The sequence below is a fragment of the Protopterus annectens genome, chromosome 4.part0 (assembly GCF_019279795.1).
Source record: "Protopterus annectens isolate FY-2018-M chromosome 4.part0, PAN1.0, whole genome shotgun sequence".
NCBI classification, from domain to species: domain Eukaryota; kingdom Metazoa; phylum Chordata; order Ceratodontiformes; family Protopteridae; genus Protopterus; species Protopterus annectens.
The window spans coordinates 155247600-155273206 of record NC_056733.1 but is presented as its reverse complement, the minus strand read 5'-3'; the positions used below and the strand labels follow the sequence as shown (position 1 = coordinate 155273206).

Genomic DNA, 25607 nt, shown 5'->3' with positions numbered 1-25607 from the left:
GGAGGTATTCCTGGCTCAGGCTTCAGCCTTTGCTTGATGATATCATGGCTAAACTTATGGAAGCTCCCCTGGATAATAAGCATTTGTTTGGTGTTGGTGCTGCTGTTGCAGAGCTGTTTAAGTCATGAAAAGGGTAAGGCCTTACAAGAGTTGAAGCATATTTTTGTTTCACCTGTTCCCAAGTTTCATAGGAATTATCCTAACAAGTCTGCCTTTGTCAGTAGACAGTGTCATCCTCCACCCAAGGGTAAAAAGGGTGGTAGAAGGGTTCCCCCCCTGCTAAGGTTACCCAAAATCTTTCTATTCAGAAGCCTACTTTTCCTGACGAGCCAGATACTGTCGGACTGTTCTTTTCTTCTCAGTCACATTCCTCTTTCCCTGCATCTTTTGCTGTCCCTTCCTATTTGGGTAAAGATCACCCAAGACTCCTGGGTTCTTTCCATAATTCGCCAGAGTTATTACATGATTTGGAAATCTATTTTCCCCTTTTTTGGCATTCCTCAGCCTACTCAGGAACAACTATCCTTTTTTTTTCCAGAGGAGCTTCAGGGCTTGTTGACTCAAGGAGCAATTCAAGAAGTTCCAACTCCTCAGATTTGGAAGGGATTTTACTCCAAAATGTTCTTGGTCCTCAGAAAAGAGGGCACCTGGAGACGCATTCTGGACCTTTCTCAGCTAAACACCTTTTTGAAGGTCCCTTCCTTTTGGATGCTGTCTCTTCAAACATCGTTTCCTCTACTACTTCCTCAGGCTTTTCTAGTTTCCCTGGATCTCAAGGATGCTTATCTACACATTCCTGTTCATCTCCTTTTTAGGAAGTTTTTACATTTCTCTTTTGCTTCCTGGAATTTTTAGTTCTCTGCTTTGACCTTTGGCCTCTTTACTGTCTGAATGCCTTGCTCATGTGATTGCTTTCTGCAGGTTGAGAGGGATACAGGTCTTTTCTTACCTGGATGACCTGATCTTTCATGCCTCCTCTCCAGAGATTTTACTTCAACATCTTCACTTTGCTATTTCGCTCCTGCAAAGCCAGGAGTTTACTGTGATTTTCCAAAAATCATTCCTCACTCCTTCTCAGGCTCATACTTTTCTGGGGTGCAGGCTCCAGACTTTCCCTATGCTGGCATCCCTGCCTCCTCCCAAGGCTTTCTTTCAATCTCTTCTTCCTCTGGCTTCCATTACAGCCAGGGAGTTTCTGAGGGCTCTGGGTTACATGGCTTCCATCATTCTTATGCTTCCTTTGGTCAAGGTTCACATGAGAGAGCTCCAGTGGTTTCTAAAGTCAGTTTGGCTTCAACATTACCACCCTTTATATTTTCTAGTCCCTCTTCTTATATGCCTCAAGCTGAAGCTTCAGTGTGGATTCTTCAGTTGTCTCAACCCAGGGCTTCCTTTTCAACCCCCTACCCCTCTCAGATCTATTTGCCTACCCTCTGAACAGACAACTTCCTCTATTTTGTGTCAGAGTTCCATGTCCTCAGGCCCCCTCTTTTTCTTGGAAGGGGGTGTTTCCTTATGCCTTCCATCCTCTTCCTATCATTCCAAAGGTCCTGTTCAAGATAAAGCAGGATGCTCCCAAAATCTTGCTGGTGATTCCCTTTTGGCCCAGATAGCATTGGTTCCCTCTTCTGCATTTAGCCAAGACCAATCATCATAAGTTACCTCACAGGGTGGGCCTACTCCCACAAGAAGAAGGTTCTCTCAACCATCCCCATTTGTCCACTCTTCAAATGAAGCTGTGAGTGATGGGATTTTGATTCTCTTCAGACACATTTTCTTTCTGAGGACGTGCTTCAAGTTCTACACGAGGCTAGGAAACCCACTTCTGTGGCTCTGCTTGACAGGGGCACAGGAAAATAATTTTCTTGGGTGGCAAAAGCCAGGGTACCGTTTGGCTAGGCTTATATAAGCTCTAGGGCCAATAGTCTAGTACCTACATATGAACAAAAAAATCTTATTTGCCCAAATGGAAGAGATTTTCTGTTTAGTGTCTTTCTTGTAACCTGGATCCACTTACTGTAGATGTTCTTTTGGTTCTCACTTATTTGTGTGAATTGCTCAATGCTGGGTTGGCATATTCTTCTGTTAAGGTCCACCTATCAGCTATATCTGCTTGTCTGCCTTTATCTCCCCCTTTAGCCTCTAGATTTGAGGCATCCTTCACATTTGGCCTCCCAGGAAGCCCATTCCTCCTTCCTGGGACCTTAATTTTGTTTTAGAAAAATTGACTCAGGCTCCTTTTGAGCCTGCTGCCTCTGCTTCCTTACAGTATTATTCTTGGAAGACTGTTCTTAATTTGACCATTACTTCTGCCAGATGGGTTTCTGAGTTTCAAGCCATTATGGCTGTTCCTCCCTTTTTAGTTTTTCATAAGGATAGGGTATCCCTTTGTACTAATCCTTCTTTTATGCCCATGGTGGTTAATAAGTTGTCTCTTAATCAGTCTGTTTATTTTCCTACTTTTTCCCTCCTCCACAATCTGCTAGTTAGGTTTTGAACACCTTGGATTTGCATAGCCAACTCAGATATTATTTGGATAAGACTACAGCTTTTCATAAATCTGAACATGTTTTGCTTCTTTTCATCCTAGGTCTTTAGGTTTGGCTGTTTCCAAGCAAACCATTTCTTCTTGGAAATCTAAAGCTATTTCTTTTTGCTATTTTTTTCATGGGAAGAGCCATCCTTCTGCTGTTAAGGCTAATTCAACTAGGGCTGTGACTTCTTATGGTGCTTTTTCAGGGGTTTGGATGCTAATTCTATTCTTGAGGCAGCTACCTGGACTTCTGTGCATACGTTTACCAAGCACTATAAGTTGGGTATGATTTGTAGGGCCAGAGCTCGTTTTACCAGGGCCATTCTTCATGGCTTCCTAGAGGGATCTGCTGGCCCTTCCTCCTCCCAGTCTTTTTCCTGAGCTATTACACTCTCCCTATTGTAAAGAATGCTACAGCAGTGATGTGGAAGGACATAGTACAGTTGTGTAAAGTCTTACCATGACAATAGATGTCGTCCTTTTCACTGTTGCAGTATTCACTCCCTTCCTCCTCTCCCTGGTCCTTTTTCCTTCTGGATGTGCTTGTTACCTGATGATATCCTTAGACTGTCGTTCCTACTGGGGCTTTTAGTTTCTGATGGTAAATGTAGCCTAAGAATTACTGAATTCTGTCCATCTCTACCTTGTAAGTCCAGATAGCAGTTAGAGTTTTGAGCTTCTATTTTAGTGCTACAATCCGCTGTGCACACTTCAAAAGCAAGGCATAAACTGGAGCTCATCAGCTGCTAAATTAGCTTAAAGAGCGTTCAAGACTATATATACTCCCTGTTTAGCTTTAATTTTGAAGGTAATGCTTCCTTTTTCCAAAGTTGCATAATGGGCAGGAGTAAGATTAAGACACTGACCTTCTAAACACTGAAAATTTGAGAAGCACTTATTAGTATTCCTGCTGCATTTTCACTGTAAGTAATTAAATATTCTGTGTGGTTCATAATTTTACATTCTGATCATTTCGAAAATAATAATTACATTTAACACAAGTAATGCAACTTTTCTATATGTTTTATTGAAAGACAGCTGGAAGCTTCACTCAGCCTGTTACTGAATTCTGCCTCTTTCCCACATAGCTGTGATCCCTTGGTCTTCCATTCACTCTATACACACACGCAAATACCCACACACACAACCATCGCTGAATGGAATGGAAGGAAAAGTGGAGGTGCATCACATCATACATTTCCAGTCATCTTTCACCACTTCTGCCACAGAACTCAAAGCTTGCTTAAGAATACCTTAACAACGCACATGATTCAAGTATATCACATGAAAGGAGCTCATTGAGCAGCCTTTGATACTCATTACAAGTATGTCAACCTTTATATTTTTATACACTTTTTATTCCCATTTCTTGTCCTCTATCAGCACACTCACATTTGACTGACTTATTCTTTCCCCTTAGGGTGAGGGCCAGATGGGGACAGCCATCATCCAGGCAGTCATAATGATTTTCTAATCAGTAGTCTAAGCCTCCCAACCCTAAGGGGTTGGGAGGGTGGCCTAATGATTAAGGTGTTTGCCTTTCAAGCACAAGGTGCAGGGTTTGAGTCTCACAAGGGATAATTGGCTAGACTTAAAAAGCCTTGCAAGGGCACTTAGCTTAGTACTAATCTATGAAACTATGAACCTATGAACCTTCCATTACCCTTTGACTGATGTGCATGCTCACGTGCATAAGGGCTTGCATTACTTTTAGTCTACCTTCCTCTGCACATACTCCTGCACATGTCTACTAGAAGGCTATTGCAATTCATAGCATGTCAGAATCAAGTGCATGTTCCCAGTCCATATGCTGCAGCCTTAGTCCTGTGTCACTGCAGGGCTTTGTGCATGACAAACTGGGCAGGGTTCCTGCCTCCAGCAGGGGCAAACAGGTGTTGACTGGTCACTCCCACCCTACATCCTTAACTCCTGTAGCGCCACAGATGTTAAATCATTAATTTTTGTTGTATTGTATTATTCTTAATATTGGTTATTTTTGTTTTTGTATTTTCCATGTGTGAGTTGACAAATGTTCCATTTTTGGTCATCTGACGTACCCATTTAACCATTTGTTAATTATCTCATTCTCTGATATCCATTGTATCCTACTCAGGGTTGTGGGATAGCTCTACCCAGTTAGAAAATTAATATAAAGTGTACTGCACCTCAGCTTTTTGAACTTAAAATTACAACCCATTGTTCATTTTGACTTCTCCGGAAACGGCTCTTTATTTTGTGCTTACAATTTACGTGGCTATTCCATGATTTTACCCACCTGGTTTATCATGTAGTTTAATGTTTCTGCAGTGTTCCATTCCTCTGCATTTAGAGTTACAGCTATATACAGACCAAAAGACATATAGATGTTAAGTCTGCATCTTTATTCTTCTGTTATGACATGACAGCTGTCTTCTGTTCTTGACAGGCTGCAATTTGTCAAGTAACACACACTAAACCTTGATGCGGTAACATTGTAGTATGATTGTGGACTGCTGAATTGAAAGTTGTGAGACATAGCTTGGCTCTGTTTTGCTGAAATGGTATGTGCAGTGCTGGTGCAAAGCCCAGAATTTCCACTGTGTGAATGTGAGTTATGAAGGCCTAATGCACCGGTTTAAGAAGTGATTATAAGATAGAGTAGAAGATCCATGTTGAAGTGCCAGTGGATGTCCTATGCATATCACTGATAAGGAGGCTGGGTTACTTCAGGGCTGCTGAGGAACACTAAATATCCAAAGTTTGATAGTCATTGGTGGGTAACGATCTTCACTAGAGGCAGGTGGCCAGTGTAGAGCTGCCCTGCCTCCAGGAAGTGGCATGCATGTGACTCAGTTAAAGGTAGTTTATGGCCACTGAGGTGGTTATTCATAGACACTATAGGTTTTTAGGTTTATTCTAGGCTAATGACCACCAGAGCAGGGTTTTTACAAACCTAGCCATGCAACTCAACCCAGTTTTGTCCCAGACGTTTTTGGATGCCTAAGAGGTAGTTAAGGGTTATGTGGAGGGGAAAGGGGTATTTTAGTTCTGGATTAATTTACCCCAAGTTAATCGGAGCTGTTCAGAGTTTGGTGACTTTAGTCAGAGATTTGGAGTGCATCTAAACTGAAATATAAGGCATCCACTGCAAACCACTGAAAAATAAGTATATTTAAAGCCTGTTTTGCACTTTGTTTGCTGTATATATTGAATTGCTGATTGTGTCTGCATTTTTTTCTACACTTTGAAATTCTGTACTACTGCCTTATATAGTGTAAGGTAGATTCAGACTTGCTGAATCTAGACTATTTGGTATCACTGTGCTCTAAACCAACCATCTTAGGATCATAGGAAGTTACTAGGCTATTGACCCTGAGGGCCCTTACAAGCCTAGCCAAGAATTTAGCCCATGTTTCGACCAAGTCAGCACCTGATGCCCGTGTCCAGCAGGGACACAGGTGGAATCCCAGGGGTGTATTTTCTGTTCCCCATCTAGTTATCCAGATTGTGCTTAAAAAGGGTTAATGAGGTACTCTGCTTGACATGGAGTTGTGAGTCTATTCCACAGAGGGGAAAGTCACTGGGACACAAGTCTGTCCTACCAACAAGTCCTGCTGATGTCACAGACCAGGTTGAGGTTGCTTGTGTGGGTTACTTGAGTGGAGCTTGACTTGCGGATATGCAGTAACCTCTGAGAAGTCTGTCAGAGACCGAGTAGAGGTACAGGGCCTTTACAATAAGAGGGCCTCCCTGCACCCTTGTGGCAGAAGTGTGTAGCTCAAGTTCCATCTGAGTTGGAGATTGCTGGAGAAACACTCAGTCTGGGGCTTTCCCATTTAAACCTCACATTTGCACATAGATGCATATTGCACAATAGGGGTTAGCGCTGCCTTGTATAGATGCAAAAACCTGTAAACCTAAATTTTCCTTAGATGTCTGTCAGTAGAACCCTCCCAAGTCTCCTATTGCTCTCCAGGCAACTCAGCTCCACACTGAGAAGCATAATTACAGCTCTTCACCCTAAACTGTCAAAAGAATAAGCCCCTCTGTTATCCCTACATCATAAACTGATGTAACTTACAATACTACTGTATAAACCTGCCATTATGTATGTTCACTTTCCCACCATTTCTCTGGGCAGTCTGATTGACTTGGGCATCCTAAGGAAATCTAGTAATTGCCTCATGTATACTGACAACCACCTAGTCCTGAAACAAATACTGTATGTGAGAAATATGTAATTACACCATCAATATGAAAACAGTCCTCTCACATAACAAAAAAACAAGACATCAAACAGGCTGTCAGCTCATGCACTTCACCTCTGACACAAGTTCAGGATATAACACATAAACCCACAAATGTGGAGGTATTCATTAAAAGTCTACCAAAAGATCAGAGACCTCCTGAATGGAAATTATCTGCACACACCTCAACATTTATAGAAACCACTGTCTACAACATACATATTAGTGCCTCACCAAATAAGCCCCCTAATTCAAAGCACTTGAAAACCTTATGTCGTGGTCATAGGAAACTCCATAGTGAGACACACAGATGTCCACCTCAGCAGGCTGGACAAAAAGATCACAATCAGCTGCCTATCAGGTGCCAGGATCTGTCAGATCATGCATGCACTTACGTCACTCAACAACAAGTACCATTATGACTCTGACATAGTCCATGTTGGGGAGAATGACATGAGACGTACCTCCCTGGATTATATGAAGACAGACATGACTGAACTCTCAGATTTTGTGCCCTAGGCAGGTATGACCCTAGCCCTAAGCAGCATTCTACCTTCACCCAAGATGATGCCACAATATAAAGAAAAATGATTAACTTCAACAATTGGCTTAGCATCCGGTGTCATTCCAGGGGGGATCCAGTATTTGTCAGCCTGGGAAGATATGGTCAACAGGCACGCTGTTTTGCCAGAGATGGTCTGCACTTGTCTCCCCTAGGCATTCAGATACTGGCTAAGGTGCTTGCCTCCCTCAGAGGGACTTTTTTAGGCAATGTGAAAATGACATAGCAAAATCTACTTGAGACAAACTCAAGGTTTTGCTGATTAATGCTAGGAGTCTACACATGAAACTGCACACCCTGGAAGCACTCCTCAACCTTGGAAGATGCTGATGTCTGTGCAGTTACTGAAACCTGGTTCAAGGCCGCAGAGAGCACCCCAGGTGTGCAAGACTACAATGCTTTCCACATGTTCAGACCTCAGAATGGCCATGAAAGAACCAAAGGTGGAGGTGTAGCCATCTTCATTAAAGCCAAGTACACCTCAAGATTGGTCAAACAGTATGATTCTCTCTAATTACTCCATGCCCAATTAACTACAGACAAAACACCCTACCACATCTTTGCTAGCTATAGGTTCCCTTGCCTGAACCAAGAAAAGTACAATACCTACCTGGACTTAATTGAGTCACTCACCTTAGTCATGGGAGATTTCAATTATCCCTCCATTGAGTGGGTAACATACATGAGCTCAAACATGCTCACCCAGAGGTTTCTGGACTTTGTCAATGCAAATGCTCTGTAACAGATAGTTTGCACTCCCACAAGGGGCTCTAATGCCCTTGACATAGTACTCACCAACAAAGGTGGTCACTGCACTATGTCCTGTGTGATGCCCTCCCTGGTAAGGTTGGACCATAAATCAGTTTCATTTGAAGTAAGTATTGGACTTCACACCCCCAAAGGAGCAAAAAGAATGAAGGAACTTCTCCAAAGAAAACTGCAACCTACTAAGTTAAAATATAAAAAGTTGTATACCCCCTACAATCACAGGCAGTAATAACTCCTATGCATAGATGTACACAAATGCCCTGTATAATGATCTTAGCAACTGTATAGACTCTGCTTTACCTGACCAGATTAATACCAGGCCCTCCCAAAAAAAAAAAAAAAAAAAGCCACCTTGGTGGGCATCTAGTAAAAACAGATTGTATAACAAAAGGAAGAAACTGATGTTGACTAAAGAAAAATAAACTAAGGGTAATGCTACTCAACGCTAGAAGTCTAAACCTCAAGATGCATGCACTCGAGACTCTCCTTAGCATGGAGAACATCGATATCTGTGCAGTAATAGAAACCTGGTTCAAGGCTCCCGAGAGCACCCCAGCACTACCAGGTTATACCTCATACCATGCTTTTTGGCCCCAAAACTCAGACCAAACCACAAAAGGAGGGGGAGTATCAATATTCGTCAAAGATACCTACACCTCCAGGTTGGTGGCACAGCACGAAGCATCAGAGACTATCCATGTGCAACTAACAGTGGGTAAAACTGCCTTTCAGTTTATAGCCTGCTACAGACCACCCTCCCAAACTCAGGAACCCCACTCGGCTTTCCTGAAAACACTAGAAAATATGAAGGTCTCTCCAAACACCATTATATTGGGCGATTTCAACTACCCAAACATAGACTGGGAGCACTACTCAAGCCCAACACCTTAGCCCAAAGGTTCCTAGAATTTATAAACTCAAATGCTATGGAACAAATTGTCACCACTCCCACAAGAGGGGAAAACATATTGGACCTGATCATCATCAACATGGGGACTCTATGCTTTAGACCTGAGGTATATCCCTCACTGGTAAGATCAGACCATGAATTAATCTCACTGGATATCCACATCCTGACCCCACCCCTTGCCCAGAAAACCACATGGAAAAACTTCTCTAAAGCAAACTTCACACTCCTCAAAACTGAGGTGGAATCCTTCAAAGCCCCCGGGCCAGTGGAAAATACGGCCCAAACAGCAGAATCCTTTATAAACGCATTCTATGGACACCTTCAGGAATGCATGGATCATGCAATCCCAAATAAAACCAAGACTCAATCCCCCAAAGGCAGGTGTCCTGTCTGGTGGACTCCAGCCATAAATAAACTATACAATAGAAGAAGGAAGCTACTACATGATAGAACAAAATCCCTAAAAGCGAAGGAATCTCTGATCAGTATTAGCAAAAAACTATGGTCCCTCATAAAATCATCTAAGGCCAGCTTCGAGAGAAAAATTGCACAGGACACTAAAGATAATCACAAGGCCTTCTTTAGTTATGTTAGGAACCTGGGTGGTAACTCCCAGATATGCTCAGAGTTAGTCCAAAATGACAAAAAATACACTGAACCCACAGACATTGCCAACATCCTGGCTGACAGGTTCAGTGCAAACTTCTCCCCCTCCTCCCCCCTAAACGAGCAAATATCTATCCAGCAGAGTGCTGCCCCCCTGACATCTCAGATGCTCAGGTAAGAGCCGCCCCCTCTAAAGCAAAAAACACAGCAACAATGGGACCAGACGGTGTCCCGGGCTGTGTCCTACATGAACTCCAAGAAGAGCTGAACCCCAGCATAAAGCTACTGTTCAACCTCAGACTTACTACAGGATATGTACCCAAAGAATGGCGTACAGCAACAGTGGTCCCTCTCCACAAAGGTGGTGCCTCAACGGACCCTGGTAACTATCGCCTCATAAGCCTGACTAGCTTGGTCTGCAAGGCTATGGAGAGGATCAACATGGAACTCATAAATAAAGATTGGGGACCTACAGACACTGGATCCTACCCAATTCGGCTTTGTTAAGGGTAGATCCTGCCTCTTAAACCTGGTCGATTTCTTTGAATCAGTCACCAAGGCCATTGACGAGGGAAAGGTGGTCCACACAGCCTACCTGGACCTTGCAAAAGCCTTCGATACAATATCCCACTCGGGCATCATAGATAAGCTCTCCAGCTTAAATATAAACCCCTATGTCATTAGATGGGTGGCAAACTGGCTCAAGGATAGAACACACATGGTCAGAATTGCTGGAGCCATGTCAGACTCCAAACCAGCCACAAGCGGCATCCCACAAGGCTCAGTCCTGGGACCTCTCTTATTCTGTATATATTTCTCGGAGGTACAGGCCAACACGGGTGGACTATGGCTGACCATGTTCGCAGATGACTGCAAATTGTGCGCCATAATCGACTCTCCAGCTGACACAAGCATCCTCCAAAAAGGTCTCATAGAGACAGACAACTGGTGCCAGAGCCATGGCCTCAAGCTCAATGCCAAAAAGTGTATAGTCATCCCCTTTGGCAAAAACAAAGTGCCCACAAATTACCACATATGTGGTAACCCATTAAGTACAGAAGAAGTAATTAGGGACCTGGGAACCCAAGCTGATAGCAATCTCTCATTTGACAATCACGTGGTTAAAGTGGTTAGAAAAACCTTCTATATAGCCCACCTTATCATGAAGGGATTCACATCTAGATCAAGGGAGGTCATCGTGCCTCTTTTCTCATCCCTTATCAGGCCCATAATTGAATACAATGCCCCATTCGGGATGTACCTTACCGGACACCTGCAGCAACTAGAAAGACCCGAAAAGGACCTCACCAAGAGGATCAAAGGGCTCAAACAGATGCCATATGCTGCTCGGTTAAAGAAACTCCAGCTCTACTCAGTTGCATACCACCTACTTAGAGGCAATCTGTGCCTGACATATATATAAGGTCATGTCCAACCCGGAATTGATGGACATGCTTCACCTCAGAAAATCCAAATCCCTTCGAGCTACACGCTCGAGGGACTTGAACCTCAGCACAGAAATAAATAGGACATGCTGGAGGGACAGATTCATAACCCAGAGGCTCCCTTCGCTCTGGAATAGAATCCCAGTCCAAGTTAGGCAGAGTCCCTCACTGACCGTCTTCAAGAGGAATCTTGACGAGTGGATGGGAGACTGTAGGTTTACCCCGAGGATCACTTCTGTGTCACTGTTAGACAGGGGCACAGTAAACTAACCTTGAAAAAGGGCATAGTAAAACTCATTTAAAATGGGTGGCGAAAGCCAAACACACTCTGGCTAGGCTTACAAATGCCCTAGGGCAGATAGCCTAGTATGAACCTATGAACCTATGTCCAAGAACAAGAGGCAACTGCCTCTGCAGAGGAAGAATTCCCTCCACAGATTGAACAAGTAAATCAGAAGTCTTGTAAAGTCCTTTAAAGCTAATTATGAAGATAAAATAGCATCCCTAGCCAAGGACAATTATAAAGTATTCTTTAACTATGTCTGGAATCTAAAAGGGAATGCCCAGCTCTGTGCTAAATTGGTGGTAGATGGTACCATTCACACTATACCAGAGGATATTACCAATCTGCTTGTGGACAGATTTAGCACAAACTTCACCACTCTATCTCCACCAACTGTACCCCAAAGCATACCTGACACCAGTTCTCTACCTAGTATCTGTAGATATCAAGTTATATTTGCTCTCTCCAAGGCCAAAACACTGCCTCAGTGGGACCAGACAACATCCCAGGTTGCTTACTAAGCAATCTAAAACAAGATCTAGCAGACCCACTTGCTGTTCTCTAACCATAACCTGAAAACTGGCTTTGTACCAGCAGAATGGAGCACAGCAACAGTAATTTCCTTGCATAAAGGGGGGGGGGGTTACCAACCGACCCTGGGAACTATAGGCCCATAGGTCTAACCAGCCTCATCTGCAAGGCCATGGAAAGTATCATCATGGACCTTATCAACAAGGACATAGGAGATGTTAACATAGCCACAGTCTAAAACTAAATACAAAAAAGTCCACTATTATCCCATTTGACAAAGTGGAATTCCCACTAATTACAATATTGACAGCACCCCTCCAATTTCAAACCCAGTGGTATGAAATCTGGGAACATAGGTCGACAGCAATCTGAACTTTTGACCACCAGGTTTCCACAGTGGTAAGGAAAGCCTTCTACATTGCATATTTCATAAGGAAAGGCATCACATTCAGGTCTAAGGATATTATAACCCCACTTTACCCTAATCAGACCATTAATAGAGTACAATGCTCCCTTCTGCATGTATCTCACCAGACACCTGCAGCAACTGGAGATACCACAGAGGCTTCTGACTAAGAAGAAGCAGGGCCTCCAAATCATGGCCTACGTGGATAGACTGTAAGCTCTGTCACTGTACACCTTATCATATAGAGTACTGAGAGATGAATTGTATGTAGCTTACAGGGCAGTCTCTCACCAAGACCTGATTGAAATGCTGCACATCTGCAAATCAAATGGCACACTCGCTGTAGGGGATCTCAGCCTTGCCAGTGAGTGACATTAACAGAACATGCTGAAGAGACGGGTGCATCTCCCATAGATTGCCTCTGCTCTGGAATAAATTTCTAATTCATGTGAAGCAGAGCTCCTCAATGACCCTATTCAAGTGCAGCCTGGAGAAATAGATGGGTGACAGCAAGTTCACTGCTGGGGTGGCACCCATGTCCCTTATGGACAGCAGTAGTCAGTGCTGATTTGTAAAGTACATCCATCTAACCAAGGTTAATTGGGGCAATCTGGGATTAACATGGCTAGGCTTATAAAGGCTCTAGAGCCACTAGCCTAATAACCTGCTATGAACCTATGAACTTTACTGTAGACCTCTGTCCATCAGAGACATGGAGGACAGACTGGGGTGAATCAGGGTTTCTTTTGAAGAGGGTTAGGAATGAACTCTGCTTCCTATAGATGGGGAGCTTATACCACAGCACTGGGATTCTTTGAGATGCATATTGGTCCCTCCAACATGTTCTATTTATATTGCAGGCAAAACTGAGGTCCTTGGATCTAGTGTTGCTGATGTTTGTGTGTTTTGCAGATGTGCAAGAGATGCATCAAAGCTGGATCTGAGGATGCCCTGTATTCTAGTCATAGTTCACTTCTCAGTAAACTGTAGGAGACTAAGTACAGCCATAGGACCTTAAGGTGGTCTGTGTAAGCCAGAGTATTCATACCCTGGATTCTCCTGGTAAGGAACCTTTGAGGGCATTTCAACTGTTGTAAATGGCTGGTTAGGTACATGCCAAAGGGGGCATTGTCTTCAGTGATGGGTCTGATGAGGGCTGAGTAGAATGGTACTATAAATTCCTTGTAATTAAATGCCATACCCTTGCTTATGAATTGGATGACAGAATGAATGCTTGAATACCATCCTGGCTCTTTTGTATATGAAGGATCCATTAACAGAACATATTACAATGGTGCAGTTCATACCAGCCTTTTGATGGGCACAGGAAACACTGCAAGGTTCATTTAGTTTAAACTCAGGTTACTATCACATCTCCATGACTCCATGTGAATATGTCTTTATATATACATATATAATATGGGTATACTTCACATTAACAAAAACCCAGTTAGTTACCCAAAAAATGAAATAATTGAGAGGATATTCCCAAAACCTAAGTTTAACAAACGACTGGATTGCAGAAACTTTATCCAGAATAAGTATCCAGTTGTCCAACATGGGGAAATGTGCCCTTTTCCTCACTGTAGTGTGATACCAGTGTTGATATATTTAGTTTGTGGGGAGGTGTGTGTTTCTTTTTGGAATGTTGGATGAGTGGATGCTTACCCTGGGTATAGTTTCGGCAATCGAGTCATTCATTTTGACAGTATCGTCTCCGTGATTTCATTTTTGCGTAGCTGGGTTTTCGTTAATGTGAAGTAGAGCCATACATATACATATGGAAGTAGTTTTTGTTGAGTGTTGCTGTTGTTGAAATATTGTGAAGAATTCACAAATTCTCGACATGGTAGTTTGTCAACATGTGCATTAGTCATGGGTGTATGACTGTGGAGTCAATGGTATATGTAAGTAAGGGGATGTGGAAGGCAAAGGTCCCACAGCAGGAGTTGGGGGGGGGTGGAGCCCTGCATGCCAAGCTTTTTCTGCCGTTGATTGTATTTCTCTGGTGCATTATAAGGTGTATTATAAGTTGTTTGTGTACAGCGATTACAGTTTTTTTTAGTTGACTGTTACTTTTATTTGTGTAACAGTAGCACTTTTATTGTAGAAGTTGGAGATACTGTTATATTTTCCACATGTTTTTGGAATATGTAGTTCTAGTTGTTTTTGGAATATGTAGTTCTAGTTGTTTGTTGTTTTTTACAATCACACTTTCTGTGTTTTATTAGTTTTGTTTAATGAAGTAGTGGTATTTAGCCTTTGCTTTGGAATCGCATGTAAACCTTTGTGGTTGTTTATGGTGCTTATAATATCGAGTGTATTTTCTACAATTTTTGCTTTAGTGGTTTGTGTATTCAAATCAGTCAAGGAATTAGCCATTTGAGATTGTGAGTTATAGTTTTGATTTAATAAGCATTTAACTTAATTAAATATAATACATATGACTGAATGTCTAATGTTTGAGAACTCAAATGGTTGAAGTAAAATTGGATTTAATACTTAACCTACTGAAAGTTTGGAAAATAACAAATTTTCAGGTTGTGCCATTATTTTGCAGGAGACCAGCCCATGTGAATCTCCACACTCCTGCATTTCTATATATACTACCCTGGAAATGCACAACAGGAAAATGATGCATCCCTAATTCCTGTTGTATTTCAATCTTGTGCACAAAACTAACTGTAGTTTTGTGATCATCTGGGCATGCCACCAGTCAAAACACAACTCAGACCACTTGATCAGGTGTGTTTCCTACCAACTGCAGGTTAGCCATATATGCACACACACACATATATATATATATATATATATATATATATATATATATATATATATATATATATATATATATACATACACACACACACACACACACACACATATATATATATATATATATATATATATATACATACATACACACACACACACACACACACACATATATATATATATATATATATATATATATATATATATATATACACAGACACACACATTTTTTACATGTTTGTTTTCACTATCAGTTCTTATCTAAAACTTTGTCTCTGCCTTTATTCCATTTTTAAATAAGAAATGGTATATAATTTGAACAAATCAGTATAATTTGCATTTGTACATTGCAGTATTTGAAGCACTTGGAATTAATGTCTCTACTTCTTGAATACTTTAGATGAAGAACAGTGCTGCTCAGCATCCTGCTAATTTAAACATTAAAATTAAAGCACGTTGCTCCCTGCAAATCAGTAAAAGTTTTAATTAATATATTTGGGCTGTTAAGTATAATTACAGTTACTGAGTCAATCTCTGGTGTGGTGGCCTTTTGATTTATATTTTTAATAACTGATGATTTTGTGTTGCCATGACTGAGCAAACAGGCTACTCTTATTTCAAAAATGTACTTTAATAGTATTTTTTTATCTTCCTTCCCTGTCAAGTAAGGTTATTTATTTAGAATTTTTAGTAAACACATAATTTTCCTCCTTTCAGAAAGCTAAACAATGAGTAGAAAGGTCACACAGGAAAAACAATCGGTTAAAAAACACAAAAAGAAAAATCTAGTAAAGCTAGGCTTTCCACTGTGTAATACCTTAAGCCTCTTGTATCAGAGGCAACATAGGATATATGCAAATTACCCTTTAAGGATGTCAGGTGTTTCAGCTAAATGACAATTCTGAATGTCCATGACTTTTTCTTTTAAGTCTATTTATGGACATTTTCAGGCCAATAAAGTCAAACCTTCTTCTTATGCTGTGCTGATGATGCCATAAGAAGGCAGAAACATGCATGCCCACAGCTAGAGGGGTTTGGCTTTATTGGCCTGAAAGTGTCCATAAATAGGCTTAAAAGAAAAAGTCATGGACATTCAATTGCCATTTTGCTGAAATATCTGACATCCATAAAGGGTAGTTTGCATATACCCCGTGTTGCCTCTGATACATGAGGTTTAAGGTATCACACAATGGAAAGTCTAGCTTTACTAGATTTTTCTTTTTGTGTCCTTTCAGAAACCAGGAATAATTAGTAATACTCTTATTTTGAAGGTGTGAGATGTGGAACATTTTTTAGAAGTTTTACTGATGCAGAGCCACCAAAAAGATTACTACTGAGTCTAGCTTTCAGCTTTTAGACTTGTGTGCACCACTTGGTCATAATGTCTACCATGTGACAGAATGGCACAAACATGTAACACCTGACTTCTGATGCATAAAGTATTGCCTGTGACCGTGTCAATTGTTAGCAAATGTCAGTGATGACCTTTCAAAAGTTTCTTCTTTAAAGTGAGTGAATCCTTGAAGCTGCTTTCATTTCTCATTTGTTTTCCAGAGAACATTTATTTTAATTTAGCTGTGTAACCTCCTGGATTTTGTAAACAAATGCCATGACTAAACGTTTGGAACATGCTAGTAATCTGAAAAACTATACAACCATGTCACTGGTGCTGTTACCTACTGGCAGTAAGCTGGAAATGAACTTTAAAAACAAATTACCCCAATGGAGTCCAAAATTAAACTGGTTGTGCAACAAAAGAAAAAAGTCATAGTTAAAATAAGGAATAGTAACACCCAAAGATATTAAAAAAACTCTCTTATCAAACTAAATACACAACTAAGAGGACTAATTAAGTCCAAGAAAGCCAACTGTGAGGTAAAGATATGTTCCAAGGCCTCTAGATATGTTAGAAACCTCAAAGTCAGCACACAACAGTGTGCTTAACTGGTTGTAAATGGAGCCACATTCACTGTGCCAGGAGATATAGCAAATCTACAGGCTTACAAATCCTAGGAAATACCATCTATCATAACCTCTCCAACAATCAATAGGTAGCAAGTCCTAGCTGCACTTTCTAAAGCCAAGAACATAGCTTTGATGGGCCCTGATAATATCCCAGGATGCATCCAAAATAGACTGAAATATGACCTATCAGGGTCACTGGGGTCACTATTCACCTGTAGTCTCTGAACATGCTGTGTGTCATATGAATGGAGGACTGCAACAGTCATCCCTCTACACATGGGCAGACCATCAGCAGATCCCATGAACTGCAAAACCATTAGTCTGACTAGTCTCATATGCAAATCCATCAGAAGAATTATCATCGAAATGATTAACAATGACATAGGAAACCTCAGGAAAAAAATGAATGAATAAATAAATACGACGACATAGGAAACCTTCAGACACTGGACCTCACCCAGTTTGGTTTCATCAAAGGCAGGCGTGTCTACTAAACCTGGTGGATTTCTTTGAGAAGGCCACCAAGGCAAAGGACGAGGACAAAATAGTGCATGTTGCCTACCTTGAGCTGGATAAAGCATTTGGTACAATATCCACTCAGACGTTGTAAACAAGCTCATGGAATGAAGCATAAATCCCTATGTAACATGGTTGATAGGCAGCTGACTGACAGATAGGACCCAGGAAGTTAGGATTTGGATAACCACCTCCACAAAGAGGCTGGACATTAGCAGAGTCTCTCAGAGCTCTGTGTTCAGTCCACTTATCTTTGACATCTACTTCTTGGAAGTGAAGGGCAACTTCAAGGGTTCTGGCTGGCTGGCTAAGTTTACCATGCCCCAGCTGACATACCACCTTTAGAATAACTTGTAAGGTACAATAACACAATGGGATACATTTGGGTTGCATGGTTAGGCATATAAAGGCTCCAGTGGTCATTAGCCTAGTATAAATCTATGAACCTGTAATTCAAAATAACAATGTAAGACAGCACATTATGGTATCTTAAGCCAGTTCACCTAAATGTTTATTATTTGTTTCATTTTACCCACTTAGTCTACTTCAGGGTTACAAGAAAGCTGTTTACAGCATGCAGTGGGCACAAGGAAGAGGATCTAATCCTGAATGGGATGCACAGACTTTCTCACACATAGAACATGCGCGTACAGACAGTTAGTAGTATGGTCAAGCCATATTTGGATGATTTTTGATATAGAGCACCTGCTGAACATCAGTATGGACAAAGTAAGGGCATGCACACATGGTTATCCAAATCCTAACTTCCTGGGTCCTATCTGTCAGACATAGAAGAGCTCTCTGAGCATGTAGCCCAGGCCGGTATGACCCTGACCTTGAGTAGCATCTTACCCTCACCAAGAATGATGCCACAATATGAAGACAAGATGATCAATTTCAACAATTGGCTTAAGTATTGGTGTCATTCAAAGGGGATCCAATGCCTGTCAGCCTTGGATGACATGCTCGACAAGCCACGATGCTTCGCTAGGGATGGCTTGCAACTATCACCCCTGGGCTTTCGGATATTGGCAAAGGCTCTTGCTACCCCCATAGTGCCTTTTTTAGGCAAGGCTCAAAAGACAAACCCACCTCCATAGGTATCACAAGGGATAAGAAACTAAGAGTAGTGCTACTCAACGCCAGAAGACTAAACCTCAAGATGCATGCACTCGAAACTGTCCTTAGCATGGAGAACATCGATATCTGTGCAGTAACAGAAACCTGGTTCAAGGCTCCCGAGAGCACCCCAGCACTACCAGGTTATACCTCATACCATGTTTTTTGGTTCCAAAACTTGGACTGAACCACAAAAGGAGGGGGAGTATCAATATTTGTCAAAGATACCCACACCTCCAGGTTGGTGGCACAGCACGAAGCATCAGAGACTATCCATGTGCAACTAACAGTGGGTAAAACTGCCTTCCAGTTTATAGCCTGCTAAAGACCACCCTCCCAAACCCAGGAACTCCACTCGGCCTTCCTGAGAACACTGGAAAATATAAAGGTCTCTCCAAACACCATTATATTGGGCGACTTCAACTACCCAAACATAGACTGGGAGCATTACTCTAGCTCCAACACCCTAGCCCAAAGGTTCCTAGAATTTATAAACTCAAATGCTATGGAACAATTTGTTACCACTCCCACAAGAGGGGAAAACATGCTGGACCTGATCATCACCAACATGGGGACTCTATGCTCCAGACCAGAAGTGTATCCCTCACTGGTAAGATCAGACCATAAACTAATCTCACTGGATATTCACATCCCGACCCCACCCCTGCCCAGAAAACCACAGTGAAAAACTTCTCTAAAGCAAATTTCACACTCCTCAAAACCGAGGTGGAATCCTTCAAAGCCCGGGCCTGTGGAAAATCTGGCCCAGACCGCAGAATCCTTTATAAACGCATTCTATGAACACCTTCAGGAATGCATGGATCATACAATCCCAAATAAAACCAAGACCCAATCCTCCAAAGGCAGACGTCCTGTCTGGTGGACCCCAGCCATAAACAAAACTATACAATAGAAGGAGGAAGCTACTACATGATAGAGCAAAATCCCAAAAAGGGAAGGCATCTCTGATCAGTATTAGCAAAAAACTACGGGCACTCATAAAATCATCTAAGGCCAGCTTTGAGAGAAAAATTGCACAGGACACTAAAGATAATCACAAGGCTTTCTTTAGTTATGTTAGGAACCTGGGTGGGAATTCCCAGATATGCTCAGAATTAGTCCAAAATGACAAAAAATACACCAAACCCACAGACATTGCCAACATCCTAGCTGACAGGTTCAGTGCGAACTCCCCCCCCCCCACCAAAAGGGCAAATATCTATCCCAGCAGAGTGCTGCCCCCCTGACATCTCAGATGCTCAGGTAAGAGCCGCCCTCTCTAAAGCAAAAAACACAGCATCAAAGGGACCAGATGGTGTCCCGGGCTGCGTCCTACATGAACTCCAAGAAGAGCTAAACCCAACCATAAAGTTACTGTTCAATCTCCGCCTTACTACAGGATATGTACCCAAAGAGTGGCGTACAGCAATGGTGGTCCCTCTCCACAAAGGTGGTGCCTCAACGGATCCTGGAAACTATCGCCCCATAAGCCTGACTAGCTTGGTCTGCAAAGCTATGGTAAGGATCATCATGGACCTTATAAATAAAGATATTGGGGACCTACAGACACTGGATCCTACCCAGTTTGGCTTTGTTAAGGGCAGATCCTGCCTCTTAAACCTGGTCGATTTCTTTGAAACAGTCACCAAGGCCATTGACGAGGGAAGGTGGTCCACACAGCCTACCTGGACCTCGCAAAAGCCTTCGATACAATACCCCACTCGGGCATTATAGATAAGCTCACCAGCTTAAATATAAACCCTATGTCACTAGATGGATTGCAAACTGGCTCAAGGACAGAACCCACATGGTTAGAATTGCTGGAGCCATGTCAGACTCCAAACCAGTTACAAGTGGCGTCCCACAAGGCTCAGTCCTGGGACCTCTCTTGTTCGGTATATATTTCTCAGAGGTACAGGCCAACACGGAAGGACTGTGGCTGACCAAGTTCGCAGATGACTGCAAACTGGGAGCCATAATCGACTCTCCAGCCGACACAAGCATCCTCCAAAAGGGCCTCATAGAAACAGACAACTGGTGCCAGAGCCATGACCTCAAGCTAAATGCCAAAAAGTGTATAGTCATCCCCTTTGGCAAAAAGTGCCCACAAATTACCACATAAGTGGTAATCCATTAAGTACGGAAGAAGTAATTAGGGACCTGGGGACCCAAGTTGATAGCAATCTCTCATTTGACAACCACATGGCCAAAGTGGTTAGAAAAACATTTTATATAGCCCACCTAATCATGAAGGGATTCACATCTAGATCAGGGGAGGTCATCGTGCCTCTTTACTCATCCCTCATCGGGCCCATAATTGAGTATAATGCCCCTTTTGGGATGTACCTTACCAGACACCTGCAACAACTGGAAAGACCCCAAAAGTACCTCACCAAGAGGATCAAAGGGCTCAAACAGATGCCATATGCTGCACGGTTAAAGAAACTCCAGCTCTATTCAGTAGCATACCGCCTGCTCAGAGGCGATCTGTGCCTGACGTATAAAGCCATGTCCAACCCGGAATTAATGGACATGCTGCACCTCAGAAAATCCAAATCCCATCAAGCTACGCGCTCGAGAGACTTGAACCTCAGCACTGAAATAAATAGGACATGCTGGAGGGACAGATTCATAACCCACTCTGGAATAAAATCCCAGTCCAGGTTAGGCAGAGTCCCTCATTGACTCTCTTCAAGAGGAATCTTGATGAGTGGATGGGGGATCGTAGGTTTACCCCGGGTATCACTTCTGTGTCACTGTTGGACAGAGGCACAGTATACTAACCTCGAAAAAGGGCATAGCAAAATTAATTTAAAATGGGTGGCGAAAGCCAAACACACTCTGGCTAGGCATATAAATGCCCTAGAGCAGATTGTTTAGTATGAACCTATGAACCTATAATGTTTGTGGGATGTTACTAAACAGAGCACCTGCTAAACATCTGTGTGGATATAGTAAAGGCATGTAAGGGCATGTATACAGTGCACAAAGAGCAGCCCAACTTATAAATGAGAACCAAGGACTAAAATGGATCTGAAAATTTCATTAAAAAAAATCAAGACATCAAACTGGAGAATCAGGTGCTGTCTCATGTTTTGCAAAGATGTCTTCTAGTGAGCACAAATTATTGTTTCACAGATATATGCTATGGCTACAGTCTCAACCTTCCAAAATATGAAACAGTACTGTGGAAAACTTGGAAAAAGATTCAAGTAGAAGTCTCACAGAAAGGTTAAAATATGTTTCTTTATGCTTACAAAATGTTATTTTACCGAATTAATATGAGTCGATGTATTTTACCATCGATATCTGTGAAAGCATTTCTTAGCAATGAGTGAGAAACTATTTCCGTGTGGAAGGGCATGGAACATGGAATTTTTAAAACTCAACATCTGAAGAGTTTCTCATATTGAGGTACAGTTGAGAAGTAAGGTTATTTGAAAGAATTAAAACTTCAAATATTTGAAAATTATTGTAGTGAGGTGTTTAAAATGAGTACTTAGTTTCAAGTACATTTATGTAGGCACGTCTATGATCTGATGTCAGAATTTAATAACTTGTATTTATGATTTCAGTGTATTTTTTAATCGTTATAATGTTCTTCTAGATGTGCAGACCTGGAATGTATTTATGATCAGCTACGAGCACTCAAAGTACAGAAGATGGCGGAGCTTTTGGAACGTGTGCAGAGCAGCTATTTTCCTGCTTTTAAAGCCATGTTTGCAGATGTGATGGCAGGTTTGTACTCCATGGTACTTTGTTCAAAAAGTGTTGTGTTGCTTTGCATATAGCTTTGGCAATCTGTTTGATCTTAATTTCATTTGCATAATGGCACTTCATGCACCCATTTTGTATAGATTAGTGCTTCACATCAGCAAAACGGCAACGGAACAGTAGCACAAGTGAGCTGGTATCACCAAACGGATGCACAATAAATGAAAACCGAATGAAAAGTAACAAACTTCTTTAATGGACCATAAAATAATAAAATAACATTAAGCGCTTTCATCCACTAATGTGGACTTCATCAGAATGCCATATTAACTAGCAAACAATGAATTTAAAAACTTTTTGGTGCCAAACCCTGCCTTCTTTACCATAGTACATTAAAGAGACATCGCCTTACAACAGTTGCAATGTATTCACTAGTTTATGACACTTAATCTATCAACTAATCATATAAATATATACTCATAAATAAAATTACTAAAAACATATATATTTCTTTACTAGTGTGGCTAAGACAATATATATATATATATATATATATATATATATATATATATATATATATATATATATATATATATTTATATATAATGAAGTAGACAAACAGTAAAAACTGTAAATCACAACAACCATTTGCTAATCAGCATTATAATTAAAAAATGACTATTGCTAAGAATATACATGCATAAAAATGTACATGCATAAAAATAATACACATGCATAAAAATAAGTGAGGCATGGAAGATAACTGAACAATGAATAAAATGTCTAGCAGAACTGTCTCTTTAATTTACTTTGGTAAAGAAGGCGGAGTTTGGCACCAAAAAGTTTTTAAATTCATTGTTTGCTACTTAATATGGCATTCTGATGAAGTCCACATTAGTGGATGAAAGCGCTTAATGTTATCTTATTATTTTATGGTCCATTAAAGAAGGTTGTTACTTTTCATTCGGTTTTCATTTATTGTGCATCCGTTTGGTGATACCAGCTCACTTGTGCTACTGTTCCATTATAGATTAGTGCTTGCCTTTGGTGTTTAATTACTTCAGATGCATTACTATTTGTTACAGAAGGAAATATTCAAGGTTTGACTATGCTAGATTGCTCTAGTCACAGTTGTACTTTTCTACAGAATTACGTGATACATGATTGTATGAGTGCTCCCTTAACATAATAAAGACATTTGATGTGCAAAATAGAATAATTATTTATTGTTACTCTTCCTAGTAAATTAACAGAGCTTCAGTTTTTTTCACAAAGTTCTTCTGTTACTCACCTTTATCTTTTTAAAAAAGTTTGAATTATTAAACACACAACTCTTTTTAAAGCTGTTTGTTGTTTTAAAAGTTTGAATTATACCAGTTCTACTGTATTCTGTCATAGTATTAAGGCTTCTTTTGATGGTCGCTGCATTTTTTCTGGCTACATGAAATGGAGCTTGAGATTTATAGTGGTATATCATAGGTCTGTATCCAGAGCAGCTATATTTAGAGTAACTGAAACATTGCATATCAGATGCTACATTTCTGAAAATTAATCCCAGTCTTTCTAGAATACTGCCCCCACCAAACAGTTCCTGAACTACAGTATTTTGTCTAGCTATTGCAAAGACAGCTCTCTCGCGCTGTCTTTCTCCCATATATTTTTATGATTATTGCAGTTACAATGCTGCCATATAAATGGGAAGCCAGTCACTGTTTCTGGCATGGTGGGCCACTGGAACTTTCCCTGAGACTATGTAGTAATGTTATGCAGCTACTTTCCACCGCAGTACGTATTACTGTACTGTAGTGCATCGGGCATGGTGATTACACTTGATATCCAGAAAAAGAAAAATCAGTTAAGCACTTCTTAGCCTGAGACCCGATTTTAACAAATGTTAAGCACCTCCTGCTTCACTTGTTAAGATCTGGCATCATTCTAGGCAGTTACATTTGTCAGTACTGTCCAGCAAATGACAGCAGCAGAATTAAAAACGGTTTTGTTTCTGCCTGTTTGTGCCAGTGATGTGCCCCTGACCTTTTCTAATATGAAAGTCTTACACTATCATTTTGACAGCACTCGCAAAGTGCTTTAATGCCCTGAAAGCCTGCAGAACACTTAGCACTTTTTTTCCATGTACTAGTAGTGCATGGAGCAAGTAAAGCTCTGTGTACTGCAAAAGAATTATGATCAGATCGCCGATCATAGGTTCATAGGTAGGTACTAGGCTATTGGCCCTAGGGCTATATAAGCCTAGCCAAACAGTACGCTGGCTTTTGCCACTCAAGAAAATTATTTTCCTGTGCCCCTGTCAAGCAGAGCCGCAGAAGTGATCCCCGGGGTGAATTTCCCATCTCCCATCCAGTCATAAAGATTTTTCTTGAAGAGTGCTAATGAAGAGCTTTGTTTGATATAGATAGGTAGTTTGTTCCAGAGTATGGGAAGTCTCTGGGACAGGAATCTATCCCTCCAGCATGTTCTGTTTATTGTGGTGACAAGGTTTAAGTCCCTAGAGTGTGTAGCTCAGAGGGATTGGGATTTCTTTACATGGAGCATTTCCAACAGCTCTGGGTTTGATGTAGCTTTGTATGTTAGGCAGAGATTGCCTCTGAGTAGGCGATATGTGGCAGAGTAAAGCTGGAGTTTTTTGAGACGGTCTGCGTAGGGCATCTGTTTGAAGCCAGTAATCCTCTTTGTGAGGTATTTCTGTGGCCTTTCCGGTTGTTGTAGATGTCTTGTGAGGTACATACCAAAAGGGGCATTGTACTCATAACTTTTAAATCTGAAGTAGGAGAATTCATTTGTCAGCAACCTGTGGGACAGAGTCCCCAGCTACCTGAATCTTGGGTGGCCATCATGGAAGGATATTCCAGAGCACCGCGGAGCCAAAGGATGCTCTACCTCTAGACGTGACGTCCAGCTTGTAATGAGTAATAAAGGTATGAGATGAAGCCCAAGTGGCTGCTGAACAAATGTCATCCAGAGGAACCCTAGACTTAAAGGCCGCTGAGGTAGAAACTGACCGGGTTGAATGGGCATGGACTCCCTCCGGTGCGGGCCTCCCAGAGGCTTGGTACGCCAACAGAATACACTGAGAAATCCAGCGTGACAAAGAAACTTTGGAAATTGGTTTACCCAGATTGAATTTGGCAAAAGAATGAACAACTGGTCTGATTGCCTATGACCAGCTGTCCTATGAAGGTAAAAACGAAGCTGCCTGTGAACATCCAAGGTATGCAGCTTGTATTCGC

At 41.4% G+C, this 25607-nt stretch overlaps 1 protein-coding gene across 1 annotated transcript in view; it reads left to right on the top strand.

Annotated features, from left to right (window-relative positions):
• DNAH9 (dynein axonemal heavy chain 9) overlaps positions 1-25607 on the top strand; it is a 3419770-nt gene that overhangs the window by 244343 nt on the left and 3149820 nt on the right. The window contains exon 4 of the mRNA XM_044069722.1: positions 22253-22383. Coding sequence (XP_043925657.1) covers positions 22253-22383 — 131 coding nt within the window. The remainder of the gene's footprint in view (positions 1-22252; positions 22384-25607) is intronic.